Source organism: Eleutherodactylus coqui, chromosome 7 (genome assembly GCF_035609145.1).
Source record: "Eleutherodactylus coqui strain aEleCoq1 chromosome 7, aEleCoq1.hap1, whole genome shotgun sequence".
NCBI lineage: Eukaryota > Metazoa > Chordata > Amphibia > Anura > Eleutherodactylidae > Eleutherodactylus > Eleutherodactylus coqui.
This window is the reverse complement of record NC_089843.1, coordinates 77,389,017-77,413,848: the sequence shown is the minus strand read 5'-3', so window position 1 is coordinate 77,413,848 and position 24,832 is coordinate 77,389,017. Positions and strand designations below refer to the sequence as shown.

Here is a 24,832-nt window from a genome sequence, read left to right as displayed (position 1 = left end):
TAAGTTTTTTTCATTCTTTTTCTTTCATTCTTACTTTCTTTCCCTATCTATTTTAATAATGATTATCTATTTATTTGTCTATCTATCTATCTAGATAAAACCAAAATGATTAAGTATCTGGCTATTTCGTTTTTTCTTTCTCTATTTTTCTTGCTTTCTATTTTTCTTTCTTTCATTCTTCTTCTTTCTATATTTCTTTTTCTTTTTTTTCTTTCTTCCATCTATCTACCTATCTATCCATTCATCCATGTTATATCAATCTATTTAACAGTGATCATCTTTCTATCTATATCAATCTGACTGTCTAACAGTGATGCTCCATCTATGATTATCTGTCTGTCTGACAATGATTATCTATCAGTCTCTTGATTATTTATATATCAATGATCATCTATCTATCTCTCTATCATTCTGACAGTGATTATCCATCTATGACTATCCATCTTTATAACAATGATTATGTATCTAGTAGTGATCAGCTACAGCTAATAGCTAGATAGTTAAATATGTTTGAAAAGATAGATAATTATTGTCAGAGATATAGAAATATATTCATATAAATAGATAGAAGATCACTGTTAGGCAGTCAGATAGACAGAGAATTACAGTTAGATGGTCTGATAGATAGATAATCACTGTTAGATAGCTAATCATTGTTCTTTAGATAGATAGTCATAGACAATCATTGTTATATAGATAATCATAGACTGATCGAGATACAATCATAGATAGATAATCATTGCCAGATAGATAAATACAAGGGTGAGTCAGAAATCTTCCACACCGAGAGTGTCAACTGTATGGGCAGCGGTGTGCGGGTGTACATTGTCATGCAACAACGCAACACTATTGGATAGCAGGTTTCTTCTCTTCAATAAACCTCTCAATGTAATGAGAACTGATGATTGTTGAACCTTTTTCCTAATAATACTCCAGCTCCTTCTTCATGGCTGACACTTCTGCAACCTTCCTTGAACTTCTCTATTCCTTCTTACATACCCTTTCATGACAAAACATTTTATCCATACTGTGCACAAAGTTTTTAATAAACATTGGCACCAAATACACCCTCAGATAAAAAAAAACACAAACTAGTCACTGCACACTGCTCTTCCTTTGTGCAAATCACAAGTTGGGCAGCCATATTTTCTTGCACTGCAGTCAGAAATTAAATGACATAACACGTTCAAACCTGCAGAGCAGTGACTGGCGAGACAGCACCCTAAACCGGAAAGTGTTGATAAGATTGTGCGGTCAACAAAAGTTTTAATATAACCGGAGTGCGAATAATTTTGGACTCAACCTCGTAAAAAAAAGTGGTCCATATTCTCTTTTTACTGGAAATCAATTATTATAAACAATGAGCAGCCGATAAATGAAATAGCAATAATGCATATGATTATGCATAGCCTTGACCTCCTGAAACTCAGTTCACATCACCAAGTAGATGTCACAGTTATGATAAGTGATGAAATAATGCTAAAAATGATTCCAGTTGATTCACATCTAATTGCTTAGGTAAAAGAGAGACAATGATTATTACAACGGGACATTATTGATGGTATCAAGTTGTTTCCAAGTCGTTTCTCTGTTCTCTGGCCATCTTACAAAATGGTTTCCTCACTAAATGGACGTTTAGAAAGATCTGACTAATGCTGACTGAGATGAGGGATGATCTGCCTTAATTTCTTCCAAAACTGTTATTTTTCCTCCTCCGATGTCACATAATGCTAGTCGAGTGTTGAGCCATAGAGCCGAGTTCTGCCCAGCCTGTCAGGTAGGGAGTCCCTAGTAACCCGTTCTTCTCGAATTATTCTAGTCATTAGCTGAAGTCTGAACTGGCATTCAACTGAGGACACAGAAGGGACAAAATGGTCAAATACACCATTCTTAGTCTCATCGCCATAATCATCATTTTTATCTAAAAATAAGTTTCTATAAGCTTTCTAAGACAAAAAAATGACTGTCTACGAGGCCCAATGTTTCACGGTACTGTTCAAAAATGTCTGCTAAAATATATAACCCGCTTATGTGATTCTCATAGTGCAAGGTTGTAATTAAGAAGAATTTGCAAGGAAACCACCATATAAATGTTTTATTAATTCTGCGTTAAATGCCAAACATATAAAAAATAACAGTTTTAATAAAAACACCACCTGCTGTGTTGGGGTGGTCTTCTCTATTTTATGTTCCACTTCCAGGATGTTCTGATGCTGCAAGTCTCCTGAGATCCTACAACATGAAACTATTAAACCGAGCAGAGTTACAGTCACCAACTTGGACGGGAAATGTATTAAAGCTACAATTTTGTTTCCTACAACATTTATAGCATTTTTTTTAATGTTCTGAACAATAAAGTAGCCAGGGAGCATTATACATATATAGAGCAGCTGTGTGTAGAGCATTAAACATTCAGTGCTAAACACAAATATCCATAGTGTAGGATAGGAACCAGTGGAATTAAAGGCCCATTTCACCCAGCAGTATCCATGTATTACATGATTGGGCCGCTGGGTCCGATGGAAGATGGACATGTCTATCTCTGAGAGATGGGCCTATCTGGGGTACTGGGAGCATCAGGAGTGGCCTATCAACAGCTAATGTCCTGCCTCGACTTCCCTGTGGGAGCGAGACCCCAAGAGCACTAGCTTGGGCCACTAATTCAGAAAATGTCCAGGCCTTTGCATGTTTGCTAACTAACTTTTATTACCAACTCCTGTACTAGCAACTGTCTACTAGGCTTAAGCATTGCAGAAAAGAGTAATACAAACAGTCTCTGTCACAGAGTGGTACTTATGAGCTCCAGTTCCATGCTTTAGATGCGGGGAAAGACTCACCCAAGCACAACCAGAGGGGCCACCATTGCAAAACTCCAGTTGCTCTATTCTACCACCTGGTTCTGTTCTCTACTGATTTATCATGGCTGTGCCATAGAAACACTAGCGTGATCACTGGTGTCATCAGGAATAGCAACACTGGCCTGTAGGAGCGGCGCAGGATCAGAACTAGAACACAGTCGGACCGAGCCCTCTCACTCTCCATAATGACGTGGCTTCCTCTTCCATTCCCCACGCCTGGGTCCTCTCCCCTCTTAAAGGCATATTAGTCAGAACAAATAGCAAACATGCAAAAAGCACTAGTGAGGATTATCATAATGTAAGAGTAACTAAGGGGCAGCCCTTACACATTATATAGAGTTATAGGCCGGTTCTGTATTCAGACTAGCATGGGTCTTCCAAGCAGGCTGGTAAAATTTGGCTCACCTTCATTGTTGTGTGGGCCAAGGTAAGACAGGCAATACATATTAAGTTTTGATTGGCCAAACCCGTCAATTTCAGTGGGTCTAGCTTATCATCTAATGTGTATAATGACTTGCTGATGCTGCCTAGAGGGCAGACCCATGGGTAGATAAGGATTGGGCAGATGGATTTCAACTGCCCAATCTTTTTGTTCTTAGAGATAAACCACTTTTTCCCCTTTCTGCATTCAAAATACTTCAATTTTGTCCAACATTGTATATCCAAATTTCAGGCAAGATAACTATTGGCATTTGACTGACATCTACCTTACCTTGTGTATGGGTAACCTAAGATAGAAATGTGTCAGATGCCATAAAGCATTGGTTCACATATAAAGATCACTGTACAATTTATGATTGAATAGAATGAAAATGTATTGTATGGTATTACTTCTGTTTTACTGATCCTGAGTTGTATTTTAATCCAGAGCTGCATTTACAACTCTTCTAGTTGCTATTGGAAAACAGTCAACAAGATTGACAGCTGACACAACTTTTAGTTTTTTTCTATTTGAGCATTGTACAGTGCCTTTGCCACTTACCAGCTCTGTGCCGACACTGATCCAGCAAGGGTTGCTGGGAGATTTCAGTACAGAAGGGGGCAGAAAATAAGGTAGAAAATCAATCTGGTTTATGACTAATTCATTTTAATCCCTTAAAGACGTGACAATTTTGGGGGATTTTCAAAAGTCATAACTTTTATATTACGCTGTCAACATAGCTGTACGAGGGCTTGCTCATTGCATGGCAAGCGGTAGTTTTTATTGGTACCATTTTGGGATACATATAATGTATTGCATAACTTTTACTAATTTTTGGGGTTCAGAAGAAGAATGAAAAAAACATTAATTCTGCCTTTTTTATGGTGTTCATTATTCAGTATAACATGACATGATAATTTTTTTCCTCTGCTTTGGTATGATTACAATGATACCAAAATGATATATTTTTAGGTTTTGCACAATAAAAACCCAATTATTTTTTTGTAAATAATTCTTTTGGTATTCAAAGACCCAGACCTTTTTTTTTATTTTTCCAAGGACGGAGCTGTGTGGGGCTTGTTTTTTTGTGCGATGAACGGTAGTTTTTATTGGGACTATTTAGGAGTATATATGATGGTGTTAATCACTTTTATTGCATTTTTTGTGAGGCAACAGTTTGTTTTTGTCACTTTTTTTAAAATAGCGCTTGCTACGTGTGATAAAAAGTGTGTACAATTTATTGTATGAGCTTTTACAGATATGGTGATACCAAACATGTATTTTTTAATTTTTTACATTGATTTTTTGCAATTTCTTTTTAACCCTTCTTATGTCCTTGCAGGGAACCTGCATCTGCAGTCTTATGATCACTTAGATAATACCCTTCTGTACTGCAGTGTATTATTTGTATTCTTTTACATGGCAGACTGAGAGGCCATTGACTAGCCAGTCTGGTTGCCATGTCCATTCGGCAATCAATACTGATCGCAGCATGTAAGAGGTTAATGGCAGGGATCGCTGTTCTCTGCCGGGACCTTGGCTGTTACAATTGGCTCCCTTTGCAGATGGAGTGGGCTCACCTCTTGAGCCTATGCCATCTATATACCGTACATGTATGGCGTTTTACGGGAACCCCTTCTCTCCTATGATGTATATATACTTCATAGGGTGGGAGGGGATTAAATGGGTGTTATATGTTTCATTAAATGAAGTTGAACACACTAGCATTTTGGGTGTGTTGTTAGATAGAATTTGTACCTAAAAACATATGTTTGTTTTCACGTTCATCACCTTATGGATAACTGCAAGTAAACAGTCTCTCTCCATTTTCAGTCACAGTCTCTGAGACTAGTGCTGGTCAGGGCAAATGCCTGTTTGGCCAACAGCTTTCACCTGGATCTAACCATGGATATTCTGACTTGACTTCATGTGTGAAGTCAAGTTGATGCCAGACACTTCAGGGTTGTCTTGGTGCTGATGAAATCCAACATACCCAATCCTCATTTCCCAAATATCTGCCCAAATTTTAGGAGCAAATGTGTCATTGTTTCTTTTAAAGAAGGTTGTCCAGAACTATTACTCTTCATGACCAATCCTCAGGATAGGTCATTAATAGTTGATCAGTGGGGGTCTGCAACTTAGCATCCCTGCCAATCACACAATTCCTGGCACTGTTGTCAGGCACTGGAAGCAGATAGCGCTGTCCATATTGCAACAGCCTGGTTTGGTACTGGAGGCGCAACTCCCATAGAACTCAATGGGAACTATGCGTGCAATACCAATCCCGCGAACTGCAATGTTGACAGCGCTATCTGCTCCCAGCATTGTCTGCACTGTTCATCAGGGATCCCATGTGGCACCCCCCCCCCCCGCTGAACAATTATTGATTACCTATCCTCCGGATTGGTCATAAATACTAATAATCCCAGGCAACCCCTTTAAGTGATATAATTCTCTCTTACCACGATGGTATGTGCCCAATTCCAAGCTCATTTCTGCTACATCTGCATATCTAAGAAGGTGCCATCCTTTTCGATTGCCCTGTTACTTTAGCCTCATTTACAAAACCCATACAGAACCGCTTTAAAATAACATTACCAAACTATTCTCATCCATTCTCGCATGATTTCATCTCAATATTATTCAACCTGATCAACGACCTCCGCGAATGACTGCGACAAATTGTACCGTATCATTCTTTCCCAAGACATGAAGTCGCTGGCGGATATTTGTGTAGAGATGGATTAGGAAAAAAAATTAAAGAGACCTCATTCTACCCCGGAGAGCTAAATTCATATGGTGACCTTAAATGTATCCACGGTTTCTTCTATTGGATATTGGACTAAAAATACTCGCCGACAGCTGGACTGAACTTGTCCCGCACAAAGGAAAGAGCAAAAGGGCTTAAAGCAAAGAAGCCTTATTAAACAAGAATAGCATCTTCCCCTTTTTCTCGCCAAAGATAGTAAAATTAACATGCAGCTGGCTCCTCTGATAAATGGATTCGGTTAGGTCACTGAGGGGATGCATGTGACACTAAGTGATTTACAGTCCCTTTACCTTAATGAAATTGTTTCAGCGAGATGACGCTGAGAGCTTTTAATGGATGGCTTTACTTGATGTAATGAAATTGCATTCCTTTGGCATTTAATATAAGGTGCAGTTATTATTTACTAGAGCTTTTCCAGGGCTACTGTTGCTATTCTAAGCAGCAGCCGTAGCAGCAGGGCTTGTAGCACAGTGCATGGTGCATGGCGAAGAGACGAAGACAGCAGAGAGGAATAGCTGCTACTTAGGGAGGCCTAGAACTGTCCATCACATGCCACTGCTTGAGTCTTAAGTAGATCCCCCTTCATCTGTTCACAGGCAACTGGATTTTAACCAGATCAGCTGTATCGAAGATGGAGCGTTCAGAGCCCTGCGCGACCTGGAAGTGCTGTGAGTACATCTTATCTCATGTCTTGGGATCAGTCTCTGTTGATGAGCATGTTTGTATGTACTGTACTCGAAAGTCATTCACTACTTACCTATGATGACTTGCAATGTACTGAAAATGATGGCACTATAGGATGGGGATATTTTGTGTAACACGGTTGTCTTTGTCTATAAAATGAGGCATTGCAGAAGAGTTCTTGCCTCTAACTAGTAGGGGAGATCTAGATACTAAGTATGATGAGAAGTAATGAGTTCATGCATACATTACAATGTTGCGTCATCTGGCCACGCCTGACAGAAGTGTCGGTGATTGAAAGAGTGAATGCCGCAATGGCGTACATTGCAGAGGCCGCGTAGGCGCCATCTTTTAGTATGTATAGATTGGTACGTGATCCGCATTGTATTTAACACCTATAGTTCCCTCTGTTTCTTCTCTTAGATTACATATTTCTCTGTATAATCTTTTGTAGCTATTTTAGATGAATTTATGCATTCTAAGTAAAAAGTTATATAGTTCTGTATGAGCTGATGTCTAAGAAATGTCAGCAGTGGGCCGTGTCATTATTGGGTTACATAGAATGGAACAGATACCTGTACATAAGAGAAGTTTATGAAATGTTTTACGCTATGTATAAACAAAGCCAAAGACTTTTCTGGAAGTGTTGGTCATCGTGTGACGTGTACGTTATATGTGTCCATCAGAACTTATAATGTCCCTAAAGAGTTGTCATTAGTGGAGATGTTTTTCTGCATATGTCCCATGGTTGAAACAGATCTCCACCATGTTTTCACATTTGACAATGACACATTTTTATACATTATATGCTCCCAAACCTCTAGGATTCAGGTAAACTAGCTCTTTATTTTCTTAGAATGTACTAAATATTATAGTCCTTCATAAACGAGACAATTTATGCAGTGTATATTGCTGACTAGTTCAAGGAGAAGTGATGTGTAAGCTCACATATTCTTCCCTTGTCATGTGACCATCATGTGATACCCCTAAGAATTGGCTTTATCAGGTGCCAAGTCCACTGGTTCAAGGTAACTGAATATAGACTTAGTTTGAGGCTTCTGGATCCAGTACAACCCTACTGGGCCCAACTATCACATGCAATGTACTGCCCATTAATAGTAAGGCTTCCCTCCTAAATATAAGCATCTAGCATGCACCAAGGCTAGCTTGCAATTCTAAACTTTGCATGGCCTATAACTATGCTACTCACTAACACAGTTAAGTAGAGGTTTTTATATATGTTGTCAGGATGGATGGATGGATAGATATGAGATAGATAGATATGAGATAGATAGATATGAGATAGATAGATAGATAGATATTAGATAGATAGATAGATAGATAGATAGATATGAGCTAGATAGATAGATATGAGATAGATAGATAGATAGATAGATAGATAGATAGATAGATAGATATGAGATAGATAGATAGATAGATAGATATGAGATAGATAGATAGATATGAGATAGATAGATATGAGATAGATAGATATGAGATAGATAGATAGATAGATATGAGATAGAGAGATAGATAGGAGATAGATAGATAGAAAGATAGATAGATATGAGATAGATATAAGATAGATATGAGATAGATATAAGATAGATATGAGATAGATATAAGATAGATAGATAGATAGATGATAGATAGATACATGTAGTACAGTTGAACTCCCTCTTTTGAGGTCTGCAGTATTTGTGAGCTGTTATAACTCATGGTTTATTGGAATTTTTATATAGAGCCACAGATGAAAATCATAATTAGTGTTGAGTGAACTGAACCAGTAAAACCCTGTTTCGGATCGAACGTCTGCCGAACAAAGCTTTTAGCAAAGTTCTACTAGTTTGGTTCACTCAACACTAATCCTGAACACTGGTGTATAACACTGACTTAGAGCCATAAAAGCCCTGTGTAACATTTTCAGAGGCTTTTATGCCTCTTAGACTGAGTAATACACCAGTTTTAGTGAACTTTGGTGAACTTCCAGTTTGGATTGAATTAATTCGGACCAAACAGAACTTTTTGCAAAAGTGTAGTGAACCTGGTGAACCAAACTTTACAGAAATTCACTCATCAGCAATCATAATGATTTGTGCCAAATTACTCAACTCTACTACTTCAGACTGTCTATCTATCTATCTATCTATCTATCTATCTATCTATCTATCTATCTATCTATCTATCTATCTATCTATCTATCATTATGTATGTTTGCTATCTCATAGCCTATTGCAGCAAAATGCAACCATGCACATAGCTTATGACTGATGCAAATTATATTGGCAAAATAGGTGGCAAACAAGCATTCTGTGTAACATTCAGAAGGCCAAGGGCCCAATGAACCTAAGGTTGCTTGTATATCTCTTTATGAGCACAGTCTTAAAACTTATACAGAATGAAGTCAAAAAGGTGTATTTACTAATACTGTTTAATAGTTAGACAGTGAAAACGTAGGGTAGAGAGTCTTAGGGCTCCTCTTCACGGACGTATTTGCATTGCGGAGTACAGAGCGGGATTCTGCCTCCGGACTCCACAGCAAATCCTGCTCCATAGCATGTAATGTAAAAATGGGATTTCCTTCCCACAAGCGGAAATCAATTGCGATTTTCCGCTCGCAGAGAAGAAATTGCAGCATGGCGATTCAACATAAATCTGTTGAATTTTAGGACCGTCTCATCTAAGTTTAGACCATCCTTGTAAAAAGGGCTTAGGCTGCCTTCACATCTGCGCTGGAACCTCCGGAGGTTCAGTTGCATTACCGGAACAAAATTCCCGGAAGAAATAGCGCTGCAGCGCTTTTTCTTTTGGCAAAATGCTGAGCAGCTGAACGGAGACTGAATGGGCCCCATTATACTCAATGGAATCTGTTCGGCGCTGTTCAGATCCGTCATAAGATGGACACGTTCGGTGAGGGGATTCCCCTTTCCTGCTTCCCAAATGGAGCAGGAAAACGGAAACATAACTGCAGACATGAAGGCAACCTAAGTCCATGCCAAAAATTGTGCCAAGATTTTGGTACAATATGCTGAAATTTGTCAACATTTTTGGTGCATTGTAGACCACACACCCTTTTTTAACAATGTAATGACTCTTTGTTGGACATAGCAAAAAAAAGTGCCCAAAGGGGTCTTAAACACATGGTAGATGTGGACAAATAATGTTTGACAGTTTTCTGGTAGAGCTTGTGACAGAAAGTCGTCAAATTTTCAATAGTAAATAAGCCCCGGAATATTCTGTTTAGAACTCAAAATTAAATCTAAAATCTCTTTTCTGCTCCAGTGTAACGGTATCTGCTATAGCGCCACTTCAACAATTGTTTCCTAAAAGAATCTTGTATGTTTAAAAAAAAAAAATGATCTGATGTCCAAGGGTTTGTTAAATTAAACCGGCACAAAGAACTTTCCAAAGCACACATAAAACAATCCCGAGTTATGACTGATTTCAAGATTTATTTGCAAATTTCATAGTCTTGTATGTTTCATATTGTATTTCAGATTGCCGAAAACCCGGTCTGTTTTAAATTGCACATACAATCTATCCGTGTGATTCTCTAGAGTAAAATCCCTTGTTTTTTTTTTCACTTTTACAATGTTGAAAAAGATACATTTTCTGTGAATATTATGTTAATGTAGACTACAAAGCCCCATAAGGCTTCCTTCACACACAGTTTTATGGTGATGTTTAACTGGTACTTGTGTTTCATGGGTCTTTTTTAGTGAGGTTTTTTGTATCAGAGTTTTTACGCTCTTTTTTTCTGCCAAGAGTAGGTTATGTAAAAACGGCAGAAAAAGCACCGAATCTCCAGCTTGCTTGAGGCGCAAAAAAATACATGCCAAGTAAAAATAAAAACTCTATTCTTCTACAGCTTACTTCTGGCTGCACCTTTTTTTTCGCAGCATAAAAACACTGCATAAAGAGCTCAAGAATAATGACACTCAAAATGTGGTAATGCTTTCGAAAAATGTTGGGCGTGATTTTCCCCTATTGGTAAAAAGTGGTTTGAATTTGATTGACAAAGGAAGTTATTACATCCACAGAATTATACAGAATTCTTAATATACGACTTAGCTTCACACCTTTTTGGACATGTTAGATTTGCACTAAAATTGCAGAATTTTCACATTTCAGTTTAGCTTCTTAGCTTTGAAGGTGCTGGAACAGATGCTGATATAATAGAAAAGATGTCTCCTGGGTGTGCCCGATATGACACTGGAAGTTCTTTCTACTCTTAAGTTCACATATATAAAAAAGCAGATGTAAAAAGGAAAAGAAAAAATACAATAAAGTTACATTTTTCAAATTATATTTATGGTATCCACTAACACAGTGCTCCCCAACCAGGGGTTCTTGGAGTCACATGTCACTCTTGAGTCCTCTACATGTACTAGGTGCTACAGAAATGCCATTGTTTTACTAAAACTTGGTGCTAGGGTCAAAATTACATTACTGGCAAATAATTTGGTCATACAATTCAGGCATATCATTTGATCATACCTTAGAAAGAAGAATACAATACATTTTACCTCCTTAATATTAGATGTGGCTTTGTATGACCATGTTTGAATGTGGCTAAAAGTTCGAAAGGGTTGGGTCTTCTGAAATTGCCTATATTTTGGTTGTCCAACTTGATAGGAGCTATATGTTTATGGAATAGCCGTTGTCTAAACCCTTAACAGTGAGCATTGCAGACAGGATTGAAGAAAAGATCTGCATTGAATGTATATGTTCTCCTTGTGCCTGTGTGAGTTTTCTTTAGAATCCAGTTGCCTCTCAAACTCCAAAAACATATTAATGATTTAATACAATTTCTAAGAAATTGGTCCAATAGTGTGTATGAGATTGGAAAATTAAATTGTGGGCCCCATTAGTGATGGGGACTAATGTGAGTGATCCTAATCACTGTACAGAGCTATGGAATTTATTAGCATTTTATAAAAACAGACAAAATAATGTGGCTATGATCAAGAAGCAAACAAGTTTCTTAGTAAAAAGGCTGATGTTAAATACTTTTAATCTATATTACATGACTGAGGTGGAGATTTTATGAAATATGAAATTCTTACTAAACTGCAGAATGAATGAAAAAATCTGACTACTTGTTGGGCCAATGCAAGCTTAAATTCTATACTAGACATGTACTTATTGGCTTTTCCAACTTTCATATGACCTTACTCTGATTATTCTATGCTGCAGTACAGGATAGTAGTACTACATTGACAGAATAGCCCTTTATAGTAAAATGCCTGCTGTAAAGTTAGTAGGGACTGTAGGAAAAAAAGGTTCATAATTTACAGAAAAACTAATTTTACCCGAATTTTGTAGCATAGATATGACAAGGGAGATAAAAAGTCATTGTGCGTCAGGAGATGTGTTTTATGTATTTGTCAGACTTTGACTTGAAATATAACTGCAGCATATAGCGGTTGGATTTATGGTGCCCGCACCCATGCCCATTGCGGATAATAAAAATTTGCTGACGTTAGTGGGAGGGACATGTTTAAGGAGTGGAGGACTGGACTATTCTAGAAATTGGAAGGGCGAGTCCATCCTTGATAAGCGGAAGAAACACTCACACTCCTCCTGCACAATGCGCATTTCTGCTTGTCTGGCCAGGTTCTCCACTGAAGCACCTTTATACATGGCTAACCTACAAAGAGGCGGAAATATGATTTCTCTAACGAAAGGCAAGTCTGTGTAGATCACTGAAATTTCTAATTATATGTTTTTATAAGTTGAATTTGTTACCTCTTGCTGTGTGTTATTGCTGTACGGGTAAACTAGTATTTTAATTCTGACTTAAATTCTTATACTTAGACGTAATAAAGCTTAGTTACTTTAGATATCTTTGGGACTATCCAATACTTACACCATTTAGGATTCTGTGGACTTTACAAAATACAAATTGCTTTATTTGAATTGATACCATTTTTGTTAATTTTGCTTTGATCAGACATACATAGATTTGTTTTCTTGCAATTAACTTATTTTTTTTATTTCCAGTTTTGTAGATTCTGTGCTTGGGCAATTCAAAAAAAATCCAAAATGTCCAATTGCTATTACATTTTTTTTTCTTAACCACTTGCAATTTGCCCTTAAAATGTATGCTCGCAATTTAGAGACTTAAAGCTTATTCTAAGAAGTGTTAGTAAATTATAAAATGTCTTTCTGTAAGTCATTTCTTGTATAAATATTTTTAGATATTATATTTAAGTCGAAGCCTTCTAATTAATATTAGCCACTTCATCCTAATCACTTGTGGTTTGTCCTTCAATTATAAAATCACAATTTAGGAAGCGACTTTTGTATTAAAATTTGCAGTAACGTTTCATGACCCTGTTTTGACTTCCTCTTCCCACAATGCATCTCATTCTAGAGTGCTTTGATGGTACTCTGTTACCAAGCACTGTATTAATTGGGCTATGTAGCTACAGTTTTCATTAGCAGCACATTAAGTAAGTGGAAAATGCCCGTGGGAAATGCAGTACAGGCTTTAAAATGTTTTAGGTTAATCCAACGATATATTTTGCTAGGGTTCGCTGCAATTAATATGGTACAGAGAACAATTATATAATGCTAGGGGAGCATATTGAACAGATTTTCCGAGCAATAAACTTTAAGCTGTCAAAAACTAAAATACATAACTGTATTACAAATTCGTTGTTGCCTTTCTTGATCTAACTTCATCTCTTTCATGTTTTACAGCACCCTCAACAATAACAACATCACTCGGCTTTCAGTGGCAAGCTTCAACCACATGCCAAAACTTCGGATTTTGTAAGTAGATGTTTTTAATGGATCTCTAGTGTGTGTTGTTTATTATTCTGAAATACAAGTTTATCGTGCTGTTTTATTGTACATTAACAGTCAGTGCAGGAAGAATTTTTACAATAAATGTATTTTTTTCCAAATCTCTAATGAATTTGGTGGCAGAAATTCAATTATTTCTTTAAAAAAAATTGTTTTTAAATTACTTTTTCATGTATTCATTTTCTCCAGTGAGTCTTTTCTCATAATAACTGTAAAAGAAAAAAAAGATAGTTAAAAAAAGTAAAAATAAATTAGTAAATAATAAAAAAATATTAATTTTTGTAGCTGAAATAGAATATTGAAATATAAAGAAATTAAATATCACAATTTTTAAATCTCACTATCTCAAATTCCTTTGACTTTATTCTATAGCTTACGTTCCAAGAGCATGACCACAGTTCGAAAAAGAATCTTAAAGTTTCGGCACCATTCATAACATTTTTGCTAGCTCTTCTTGTTCTGTCATTGACCTCTCTTAGGAAATGTACTTTTCAAATAAATAAGTAAAGACTGACTTGACATATTGGGCAGGTCACATTTTATTTAAGAACCTAGACTTTGATTGGCTGTCACATATGATAAATTGGAAATCCTTAGTCTTTTATTACTGTACTGCAGCCAGACCTAATTAAAATGAAATGGTTCTTTGACAAATTCCGTTATATGAAATTAGCTATAGAGATGGGGTTGTGCATTTTAATATCTATTACAGATATTTAGTTAGGACTTTGTTATCTAAAGTAATAAAAATTGTTCTACTAAAGGAAAAAGTGATTATTCGAGTTTCAGGGTGATTCATCATTTTGAGAATATTTGTAAATATTCATCCATTTATTCTTAGCATTAGAGAATTAATTTGGCCGTCTTCATATTTGGATGAAATAGGGCAGATTCGAGAAATAAATTGAGAATGTTGAAATATTACAAAATCAGAATAAATATGGAAGAATATCTCCCCAATTTGAGATACGCCTATAATCTACAACTGTAAAAATTTACCTATAACTAGACTTAATTTGTAAATGTAATCTTCCCTTTGGAATTTGGCCATGATCTTGTGCCCGTTTCAAAGTAGCAAATGTCTTTGTGTCACCACTTACATCCTTTAATTTCAGCCGCCGTATTGAGCATGGGTCCCGATGGGCTAAAAGCAACTAATCCCCTTTTCTTTGATTAAACAAAAAGAGAGGAAATCAGAAAAAGGATACAAGGGGATGTTTTATATTGAATTATTTTCTGCCTTGTTCAGTAGAAAATGAATGTGACCTGTTAAAAGGATTTTGCAGGCAGTTTCTATAGAGACTAATAAAGCAAGACTTAGTGATATTTCTAATTGGGAGCCAAATCTTTTATGGGTCTTTTTTCACTCTTGCTGTCAGTACGCTGCCCCTATAGAGCAATTTACTTGAGACTTGTTTTGTCTTTCTTTTTTAACCCTGCTTTTGTTCAGCTATTTAGCTACAGAATTCAGCAACTAGTTTCTAGTCTTAGTAGGTTTTCTTTATGAACTGTAAAGAAATGATGACAGAACTGGAGAGATTGCATTTTTGAATGTTGGCAAACATGGCCTCTTTTCTCGACCATTACTTTTCAAGGCATTTTCTACAGATAATTTAGTAAAAGAAGCTAAAAAAATGCATATTTAGGTCTATATGATGGTTTTGTTCTGGAACATTGTCAACATTTTTGTTTAAAAGAATTTGGAATTTTATTTGTATTGTGTTTTTTTCCACAGTCGGCTTCACTCGAATAACCTATATTGTGATTGTAACCTGGCCTGGTTATCGGACTGGTTGCGGCAAAGACCGCGCGTTGGCTTGTACACTCAATGCATGGGACCCAGTCACTTGAAAGGACACAATGTTGCTGAAGTTCAAAAGCGAGAATTCATATGCAGTGGTAAGAATAGAAGCTGTTGGTCACTTTTTGAGAAATGTCACAAAAAATAACGTTTGCAATGGGAAAAAAAAGGTTTTCGTTGATTTTTGGATATAATAATCCTAGAATTTTATGGCTACACTTCTCCTATGCTTAAAGAGAATCTGTCACCCTCCAGCAGCACCATAAACTGATAAATTAGACCTTGAAATACATCTATTTTATACCATACTAACACCATATAAATAACTTAAACACTACTACCGTGTAAAATTTTTTTAATTTTTTGTAAAATTATTGGAAAATAAAATCTTGGCCACTTTTTTTTTTTTTGCAGTTATTGCATGCTGCTCATGTATAAATTAGGCAAATTATGGCTGTGGCATTTGTAGTTCCGCAGGTTGTCCAAGCATGATCCACAAGAGTATTCCACCCAGTATTTATATAATAGAGTCTAAAAAAAACTAAAACTTCATAATTGACTGTGTTTTCTCTATTTACTTTTCCTTGTATATATCTTTCAGATGAGGATGAAGGCAAGTTTCTCATTTCTTACTTAAATCCTCTTTCACCTCGCACTTCCATATCAAGGGTGCACTTGGTTTTGTGTAAACGCAAAATACGTTTTTTTGGGTTCATACACATTTTTCCTGATAATTCCCAAAGTGAAAACTTTGAATTCAGCATAATAGAGAGAGTCTCCTTATGGTTGCTTTACAGTAATATGTATTTTCATTTTATCTTGCAGGTCAGCAGTCGTTCATGATCTCTTCCTGTAGTGTTCTGCACTGTCCAGCCGCTTGTACCTGCAGTAATAATGTTGTGGACTGTCGAGGAAAAGGCTTAACTGAGATCCCAACCAACCTTCCTGAGACTATAACAGAAATGTAAGGTTTAAACTTATATCTCTTATTTAATCTACTTTCATTGGGGTGTATGATAATGCTTGTCTAGTAAGTATAGTTGCATTATATTTTTGCATTTCAGTACTATATCCACTACAAGACCTTTCTGAATATATACCATGGCTGCCTAAATCAAAACCCCATTTTGAGCCGTAACCAGAACAGAGGGGTACAAGAATGGGTGCTTGTGTCAATTAAAATTACAGGGTGCATTAGAACTCACTATTTTTTGCAGGTGCGAATTTCATTCGCATGTAAAAAACGCAAATGTGACCGGTTTCATTGGAAAGCATTGGTTCTTATAGATGCGAATCGCAAACGTGCCTAACATGCGTGCACAAAACCGCTCGTCTGACTGAGCCCTAAAGATAGAATAACTTGTTGCAGCGAGCTATAAGCATTAGGTTAAGCTTTGCAGAATCTGGATAGGGCCCCTGAAGAGATGGAGCCTATTTTAGGTTGGTCTCATCATTGAGGTGCTTTAATTTTATCAAACAAGGAAGTGAAAAATGTACTCAAGTCATGAAGAGGTGTGATTGTCGCGCTAATCAGCACCCTGAAACCAACATCATTTTGAATCTCTTCTATGCAAACTACCGTCTCTATGTACACTACTGGCCAAAACATTCATTGACTCTCCAAAATTAATAATATTATTGACTCATCAAAAATAACTTCTGCACGTAGTACGGTATATCAAATCAGCCAAAGCCTCATTCTTAGAAGAAGGGTTAGTTAGATAAGTAAAACCACTTCTCTGTGGATTTATTTTGAAGATACCAAAAGTATATTTATATATATATATTTTTGCATTTATATTTGCTTTGTATAAAAACTAAGGTGCCAAAAGAAGTTGGCGGAATCGGAGGGAAGCTGCATAACTAGAACTTAGGTGTTGGGTTGGTTTTGAAAATTCAGTCAAAAGCTGGCTTATCACATTTAGGCCTTAGTCAGACGGGCGTTTTTTGCCGCGATTTGCGGATCGCATGACGGATGCGCATCCGCAAATCGCGTGACCGGTGCGCGCAAGTCGCCCACAAATCGCCCGAAAATCTGCTCCTAGCCGCGTTTCATTAGAAACGGGCCGGAGCTGTCCAGCGCATTGCATTCAATGGAGACGGCAATACAGCCGTCTCCATTGAAAGCAATGCGCTGCGGGCGAGCCCGGGATGAATTGTCGGTAAGGGCTTAAATATATAAGCCCTTACCTGCAATCCATCCTAAAATGTGTTAAAATAAAAAAAAATTGCATTCTCACCTTCTGCCTGCAGCTCCGGGCAGCCGTCCTGCAGTGGGTGTGAAGGGGGTGTGAGTCAGACCTGCCCCCTGATTGGCTCAGCGCTGAGCCAATCAGAGGCATGCCTCACTCACACCCATTCATGAATTCATGAATGGATGTGAGTCAGACCTGCCCCTGATTGGCTCAGCGCTGAGAGGCAGCAGTCACTCACCCATTCATGAATTCATGAATGGGTGTGTGAGTGAAACCGGCCTCTGATTGGTCAGGCTGTGACCAATCAGAGCAGATCATTCAGCAGGCGGGGATTTTAAAGCCCCGCCGGCTGAATAGTGCCGAGAAGCAGTTCAGGAGAACTGACAGCGGCCGCGGCTGGACTCCGGCTGCAGCGGAAAGGTGAGTATACAATTTTTTTTTATTTTAACACATTTTAGCATGAATTGCAGGGAAGGGTTTATATATTTAACCCCTTCCCGACAATTAACCCCGCGCACGCCGGCAGCCCATTGCTTTCAATGGAGCGGCTGTATTGCCGCTCCATTGAATTCAATGGGCAAACATCGTTCTTCTCTGCCACAGCTGTTACAGCTGTGGCAGAGAAGAATGATTTGTCTTCTATATGTTCTCAATGGAGTCGGCGCTGCTGCCGCCGGCCCCATTGAGCGCATATACAGAAGCGAACAGGAATCGCAGATCGCAGATAGGTGCGATCTGCGATTTTTTGTTCTATAATTTTTCGGACGAGCGCATAAAAAGCGTTCATGTGTCCGATACCATTGCGAAGCAATGGTTTTAAAAAATCGCCGGACGCATGCGCATGCGCAAATCGCGGCAAAAAACGCCCGTCTGACTAAGCCCTTAGGGTGCAGTATGCTACTACCCCTTACTTGACCCAAATTAACAATGATCATGAATAAAGATGAGCGAGCATACTTGCTAAGGACAATTACTCGATCAAGCATTGTCCTTAGCGAGTACCTGCCCGCTCGGAAGAAAAGATTCGGGTGCTGGCGGAGGGGAGATCTCTCTCTCCCTCTCTCTCCCCCCTACTCCCCCCTGCTTACTCCCGCAACTCACCGCTCACCCACGCCGGCACCCGAATCTTTTCTTCCGAGCGGGCAGGTACTCGCTAAGGACAATGCTCACTCGAGTAATTGTCCCTAGCGAGTATGCTTGCTCATCTCTAATCATGAAAAAAACATCACAAATAGTGCTGCTGGACGAAACCCTACACTAGAACATATGCAAGAGTATTTATTGAACCTTATGGCAGGATAGAATTCAAACAGTACCGTATACGTGACTCACTGTAGACCACTATGTGGTTGAATAAATACTTTTAGATGCATTCATTGGTGTCAGGAGCTTCAAGTATACAATTTTATCCAACAGCACTTTTTATGATTTTTTTCTCATGATCATTCTACATCCTGCAATGGATTTGAGGGGTTCTGGATAACATCTTCCCATTTCATCATAGCTTGAATCTGTTGGCACTGAAAAACAGTTATATCCATAGAATATTTGAATTTTTATAATTTCACCCAAAGCAACACAACTCCATCCGGTGAGAGGCATATATTACTTTTGTATATCCTCCATTACATTTTATTACTATATTACATCTGCACCCTTGTCTTCTCATCTCTAGTTCGTTTCAATGTTGTTGGAATTTAAAGAGATCTTGCCCAAAATTAAGTAGCAAGAAAACTCTGATTAAGTTTAAAAAAAACCTTCATTGGTGACCTTATTAACTGGTCAATAGTGATCGTGGGCATGCGTTGAGCTGATGCATGAGCTTTTACAGACGCAGCAGACTTTAATTTGCATTGGTACAACTCTTTGTGATATCACCATGTGTTTTTGGCTTTGCGCAGGCAGCTTACAGGTTAAAATGTGTTTTGTTAAGCAGAAACAATGAGAACGTAGATGTCAACCAAAGATCACCGTTGGTTCAATTTCCTTTACGGCTTTAAATTATGTTGCCCAGATGGTGCATCCTCTAGTTTCCAGCTAAGGCTGTGAAGTGTTTCTATTAAAGTGTCTTTGATTTACCTGCTTAGTAGTCAGGTGAATTTACATGGACAAAGAAAAGCCTGGAGCAGCGAGTCTGCAGAGAGATGGAACATCGGGAGTCACAAGTGGATGCACTGAATTTTTAATAGAGTAGCCTTTGAGCTGTACACTTCAACACACTGCTGTATCTAAACCAATGCATCGCTTATCACTCATTATTTATTGATCTGCTTCATGCTTTGTGCAGTGTGATACATGGGGAGTCCATGTCATTTTTAATGGGAATTACAAAGGCTGCTCTCCCTCTAGTCCTTTCTTCTATGTGTGTCTCTCTCTTTCCTCTTTCCATTTTCGTCTTGTACCTTCTCTAATCTTTCCTTTCTCACTGTCTTTATTTTAGACTCTTTGGACTTCTGTCTTTATCTTTTATCTGTCTTGATCCTTCCAATTTGCTTGCATCCTCCACAGAATTGTACAATTTTGAACAACTTTCCAAATTCACTTTTAACAGACTTTTAGCTGATGTGGTTGAAAAGAAAATGCCACAATCCTTTTGTGGTCACTTCTGTTAGAGATAGTGAGAGTTGATCAGGAGAGGATTATTATTTATTCTATTCTTGCTATATTAGGTTGTCTCCAGTGCTGTAATACGGCGCCATATGGAGACACAATTGGTAACACATGCCGTACCTACAGATCCATATTGGAGATTCTGCCATAGGACTCTATGTATACAGCTCTGCCATGTGTATGATGTATAAGGCTATCTTTACATATTGGACAGCTGTTGGTTGAACACTTGTTTGGCCAACAGCTATCACTAATGCATGCATGCTTGGCTTTGCATCCAGTTTGTCTGTATAGAGGAGAAGAAGTCACCACTAATGGCTCATCTGCTGAGTAAAAAGAATTGGGTAGTTAGTTTTCAACTGTGTGATTCTTATCTCCCTCAGCTGCTATTAAGGGAAAGGCAGGAGGCCACCATACACATCAAATGATCAGTTGGACCCACTGAAATGGGAGGGTTTGGTTGACTTACATCTAATGTGTATGGCTACCATAACTGAAACTTTTTATCACTCAGTTGTATATTTCTTTACCTGCTGTTCTCTTGTTGTGGTGTCCTCAGAGTTTTTCACCCTTCTCCTTTAGTCTCTGTATTAGAAGTGGTTTACACAGGATAACTGTCATCTGAATGGTTGCTCAAAATAGTGACTACAGCAAATTATTAGCATACACCAACTGCTGTTTATGAACTTTTACACAAAGTGATTATTTTTCATTTGTTCATTTTTGCAGACCCCCCTGCAAAGTTATTATTGGCTAGTCCTTGAAAGACAATGGTTGTCAGTTTAGACCAGGCAATAATCTATTGAGCAACTATTCAGAAGATAGTTTCAGAAAACAAAAATCACTTTCAACAAATAAGTTACATGTGAAGGTGTACATAAGTCATGACTGCCACAAATACAATAACCAAAACACATGCCTTAGCGCTCATAAACATTTAATATATGAATAAAATTGTATATACTAACTGCATGAAAATACAAGGCTCATAGTGTATATTTTGATCAAAACTTGTGGGCCCATCCGGATACAGAAATGTGTATGAGTGCTGAGGCATGTGTTTCTATTACTGTATTTGGACAATAGTTGTCCAATGTAAAACTACCCCTGCCACTTTTTGGCTCTTTTTCCTTTTTTTAAAGCATTGTTGTACAGGAGATCTAATCACTCTGTCGCTATATCAAATCTATATCACATGTCCATAGAATGCCCAATTCCCATCTACACCATTGCCTTGAATTAAAGAGTAGAAATCCGAACTTACATTCCTTTGTTCTGTATTTTCTAATATAGCATGCTTATGTTTAGCAGCAGACTACCAAGTTTAAGACCATAAAGAATCCCATTCAAGCATATTTCACTCTACACAGAAATCCTAGCTGGATTATATTGTATTATATATTTCTTCTTGCTCACCGTGTAACCGACATATCCCCAGCATTTATAATATCTTGTCAGGATGATGATATATTGCACCTAATAAAATTCTTGTCATACTGATTTTTATATCAGTTTTCACAAGGTGCAGAATGTGAATAGGATAACTCATAGAATGTGAAAACAGCCAGAGCAGGCTTTAAATGCTCTAAAGCAAACCAAACAGGAAGAACACATATAATACAACATAAAATATAATATACAAAATAACTAATTTGGCTTATTTGGTCTTAATTTTATTTTGAGGTTGAAGCAGACCTTTCCTCTTTGTTAAAGGATCATTGATACACTGTGTTATGCCTAGTGAGGAACCTTAGAGGGCAATCTATGACTTCAAATTTTAGTGTTCCTGGCCTGGGTCATGCACCATCATCTCAGGTCATTAAACAATGAACATAGGCTGTCATTTGCATATTACATCCTATTAGTGTCTGACATGTAGGGGAGATGTCCATCTACAGATCTGTGCACCCTCACTTTGGCTATAATTTAGTAAGGACTCCAATTTTTCAGGATACAACAATGATACATTCTCACGTCATCCAGTAAAAAAAAACAATACATTAAAGTTTTGAGTCTTCTGTTTTAACCCTTTCCAATCCATTTATTTTTTTTCATCCATTCTCCCCAGCTCCAAATAAATTGGAGCTGGGGAGAATGAATGAGAAAAAATACATTTTCCCTTCACCCTTCTGAACTGACATAGTTCAGGAGGGTCCAGGTGCTCACTGCACCGTGGGGGGAATGCGGAAGTAATACTTCCGCATTCTCCCTTCTGCATCCCGGCGCAGCGATAATACTTCCGCATTTCCCCCACGGTGCAGGCTCCCGGCTCAGCGTTCATGTGACCGCTGGGGGTCAGGTAACACCGGCGGTCACATGATGGCCGGCCGGAATCTCTCTGCATTACATAGCACTAATTGAGCGCTATGTAATGTGTAAAGGAGAAGGCAGAAAGGGTTAAAAACCCTTTCTGCCTTTTCCTCGGGGGTCCTTGATGTGTCTGATGATCGGGTACAGATGCACTCCTGCACTGCAGTGTCGGGCCTGTCTCGACATCGCAGCTGTGGAGGGAAATGATGATGTCTGGCAGGCCCGACATTGGATTGGAAAGGGTTAACTTGGGAGCTTATGATTGATGGATGGCTGACGGATATCATCTGCCAGAGAACTCTATCAGCCATCCAATAAAAAAAGCATATATTTTAAATGTTTACATTTTTAACATGGAAGCCTGTTGTGGCAAATGGCCAATGAATGGCATCTGTCGGACACACATTGCATATGTTTTTTCATCTTGCACTCAGAATATGATAAGTTAAGGGCCAAGTTAAGGGAGGACACATCTGTTTCAGGAAACAAGAGTAAGCAGGCTCCTGTTGTTCCAGACAGAGAAGCCACCACTTACTACTTCCAAGTAGAGACTGAACGGAGAGATGGCCATGCATGTGCATGGCTCTCTCCATTCAAGTCTACAGGATTGTATGTTTTACAGAACATCAACACCAATGCCCTATTGTGAGGGTAGACCATCGATGTTTGATAGGTTGGCGAGTCCAACTCCTTGAACCTCTACTGATCAGCAGAAGGAAAGAGATATAATGCCAACCCTTCATTTTTGAAAATACAATATTACTAATATACAAAAGGGGTTGTGACTGGTGCTGAAGGTAATCAAAATTTGACTGACGCGGGCCTAATGCTAGGTGCGCCACAAATCAAAAAAATGAACTTTGCTGTGGCTAGTCCTGTAGCTCAATCCTATCAGCTTGAAGGATAAGCCAAGTCATTGTTTAAGTCATTGGCTTGGCTCCTACCAATCAAACTTGTATCACATATCCAGTAGATATGCTGTAGATCTTAAATATAGGAAAACCCTTTCAATTTAGTTATTCCATGTCATATGTTTTGTAGGGTGATGATGAACCATATATCAGCACACTAAGAAATAAAATCGTAAATACAATATAAAGTAATGGAAATAGGTCAAATTCTCACAACTTGTGCTGGGACTTGTAGTATCTGACAGGCTGTGCAACAAATACTTGAAGAAACCTTTAGATTATAGGTACCTAATCCCTCTTTACGAGAATTATATTGACAGCCAAGAAGTGTCCTTCCATTATTATTTCCTCCTTTAACTTATTATCCAACCCTCCATCAAATCCTATCTATAAAACGTATGTCCTTTTCTCTGACAGCTGTGATTGCCTTCCATTCTAAAAGCAAAGTCACAATGTAAAAAGAATGAACTTTCGAAACCTATTTTCTAGGCTTGTATGGGTAACATTGTGAATCATAGGTTGGCCTCTAGAGTATCTCTGCTTTTAGACAGGTCTGGTCAAGTCTCACTCAACGCAAAGCTTTTTAGTTTATTGGATGGTTATTATATTTATGTGGGACCTTCGGTTTAATACCAGGTCACATCAAATGGTGCTTTACCTGAATTGGGCTTTTTTTGCACATGATAGTTTTAAATCTGGAACACACACTGCTTTAATGTCTTGGCATCTTCTTCTAAGAAGCATATATATAAGATAATAGCGTCACTTGCAGCAGGCTTCAAGGATGATAAGCCTTGGCTCTGCTGTTATATGATCACTTAGATAGTCATGTCTTGATTATAGAGCTGTATCCTTGGAAATAATAGCCGTCATTCTCTTCCCTTTGTACTTTATTCTGCTCCACAGAGCTTGCAGCCTGAAGGTGTAACCCGTCTGTCATTTATTGAAGGGCTCTCACTTGTGACATGTTCTTACAGTGTCAGTTCTTACCCATTCATTCTGTTTATCTCGTATATCAATTTGGACTCAATCATTGGATGATCAATCAAGCTCTTCTGTCACTTATAATATCTAGTTAAATTTCATTATTCCTACTCTCCGTAGTTTGTAAGCATTTATGGCCCAATTGGAATCTACTTGGATTAGGATGTTACTTGCTTTTTTATCTTTTTATTTTTATCCTTTTTTTTATAATTTTTAATCCCATTCTAATTTGATTGTCCAGGAAATATATATATTTTTTAATTTGTTTTCCAAGTCAAGCAAGGTGCCAATTGATTTCTACCCTGTAATTAGCAAGTGCCAGTTTATGGCTCTATCTTATCACTTTTCTCTAACCCAATAATTCCACTGCCAAACCAAAAGAGTTGTCAATTTCTTTCTAAGAAAATTATAATTGTTGCATGCGTGTATTTTCTAAGCATCGTATAAGAAGTTAGTGGGATTTAAAAAATGTATAAAAAAA

At 37.9% G+C, this 24,832-nt stretch overlaps 1 protein-coding gene across 3 annotated transcripts in view; it reads left to right on the top strand.

The window, feature by feature from the left end:
* Window positions 1–24,832, top strand: part of SLIT2 (slit guidance ligand 2) — a 350,471-nt gene that overhangs the window by 239,201 nt on the left and 86,438 nt on the right. For all 3 annotated transcript variants that reach the window (XM_066573234.1, XM_066573233.1, XM_066573236.1), the window contains exons 6-9: window positions 6,646–6,717; window positions 13,436–13,507; window positions 15,276–15,439; window positions 16,167–16,305. In XM_066573234.1, coding sequence (XP_066429331.1) covers window positions 6,646–6,717; window positions 13,436–13,507; window positions 15,276–15,439; window positions 16,167–16,305 — 447 coding nt within the window. The remainder of the gene's footprint in view (window positions 1–6,645; window positions 6,718–13,435; window positions 13,508–15,275; window positions 15,440–16,166; window positions 16,306–24,832) is intronic.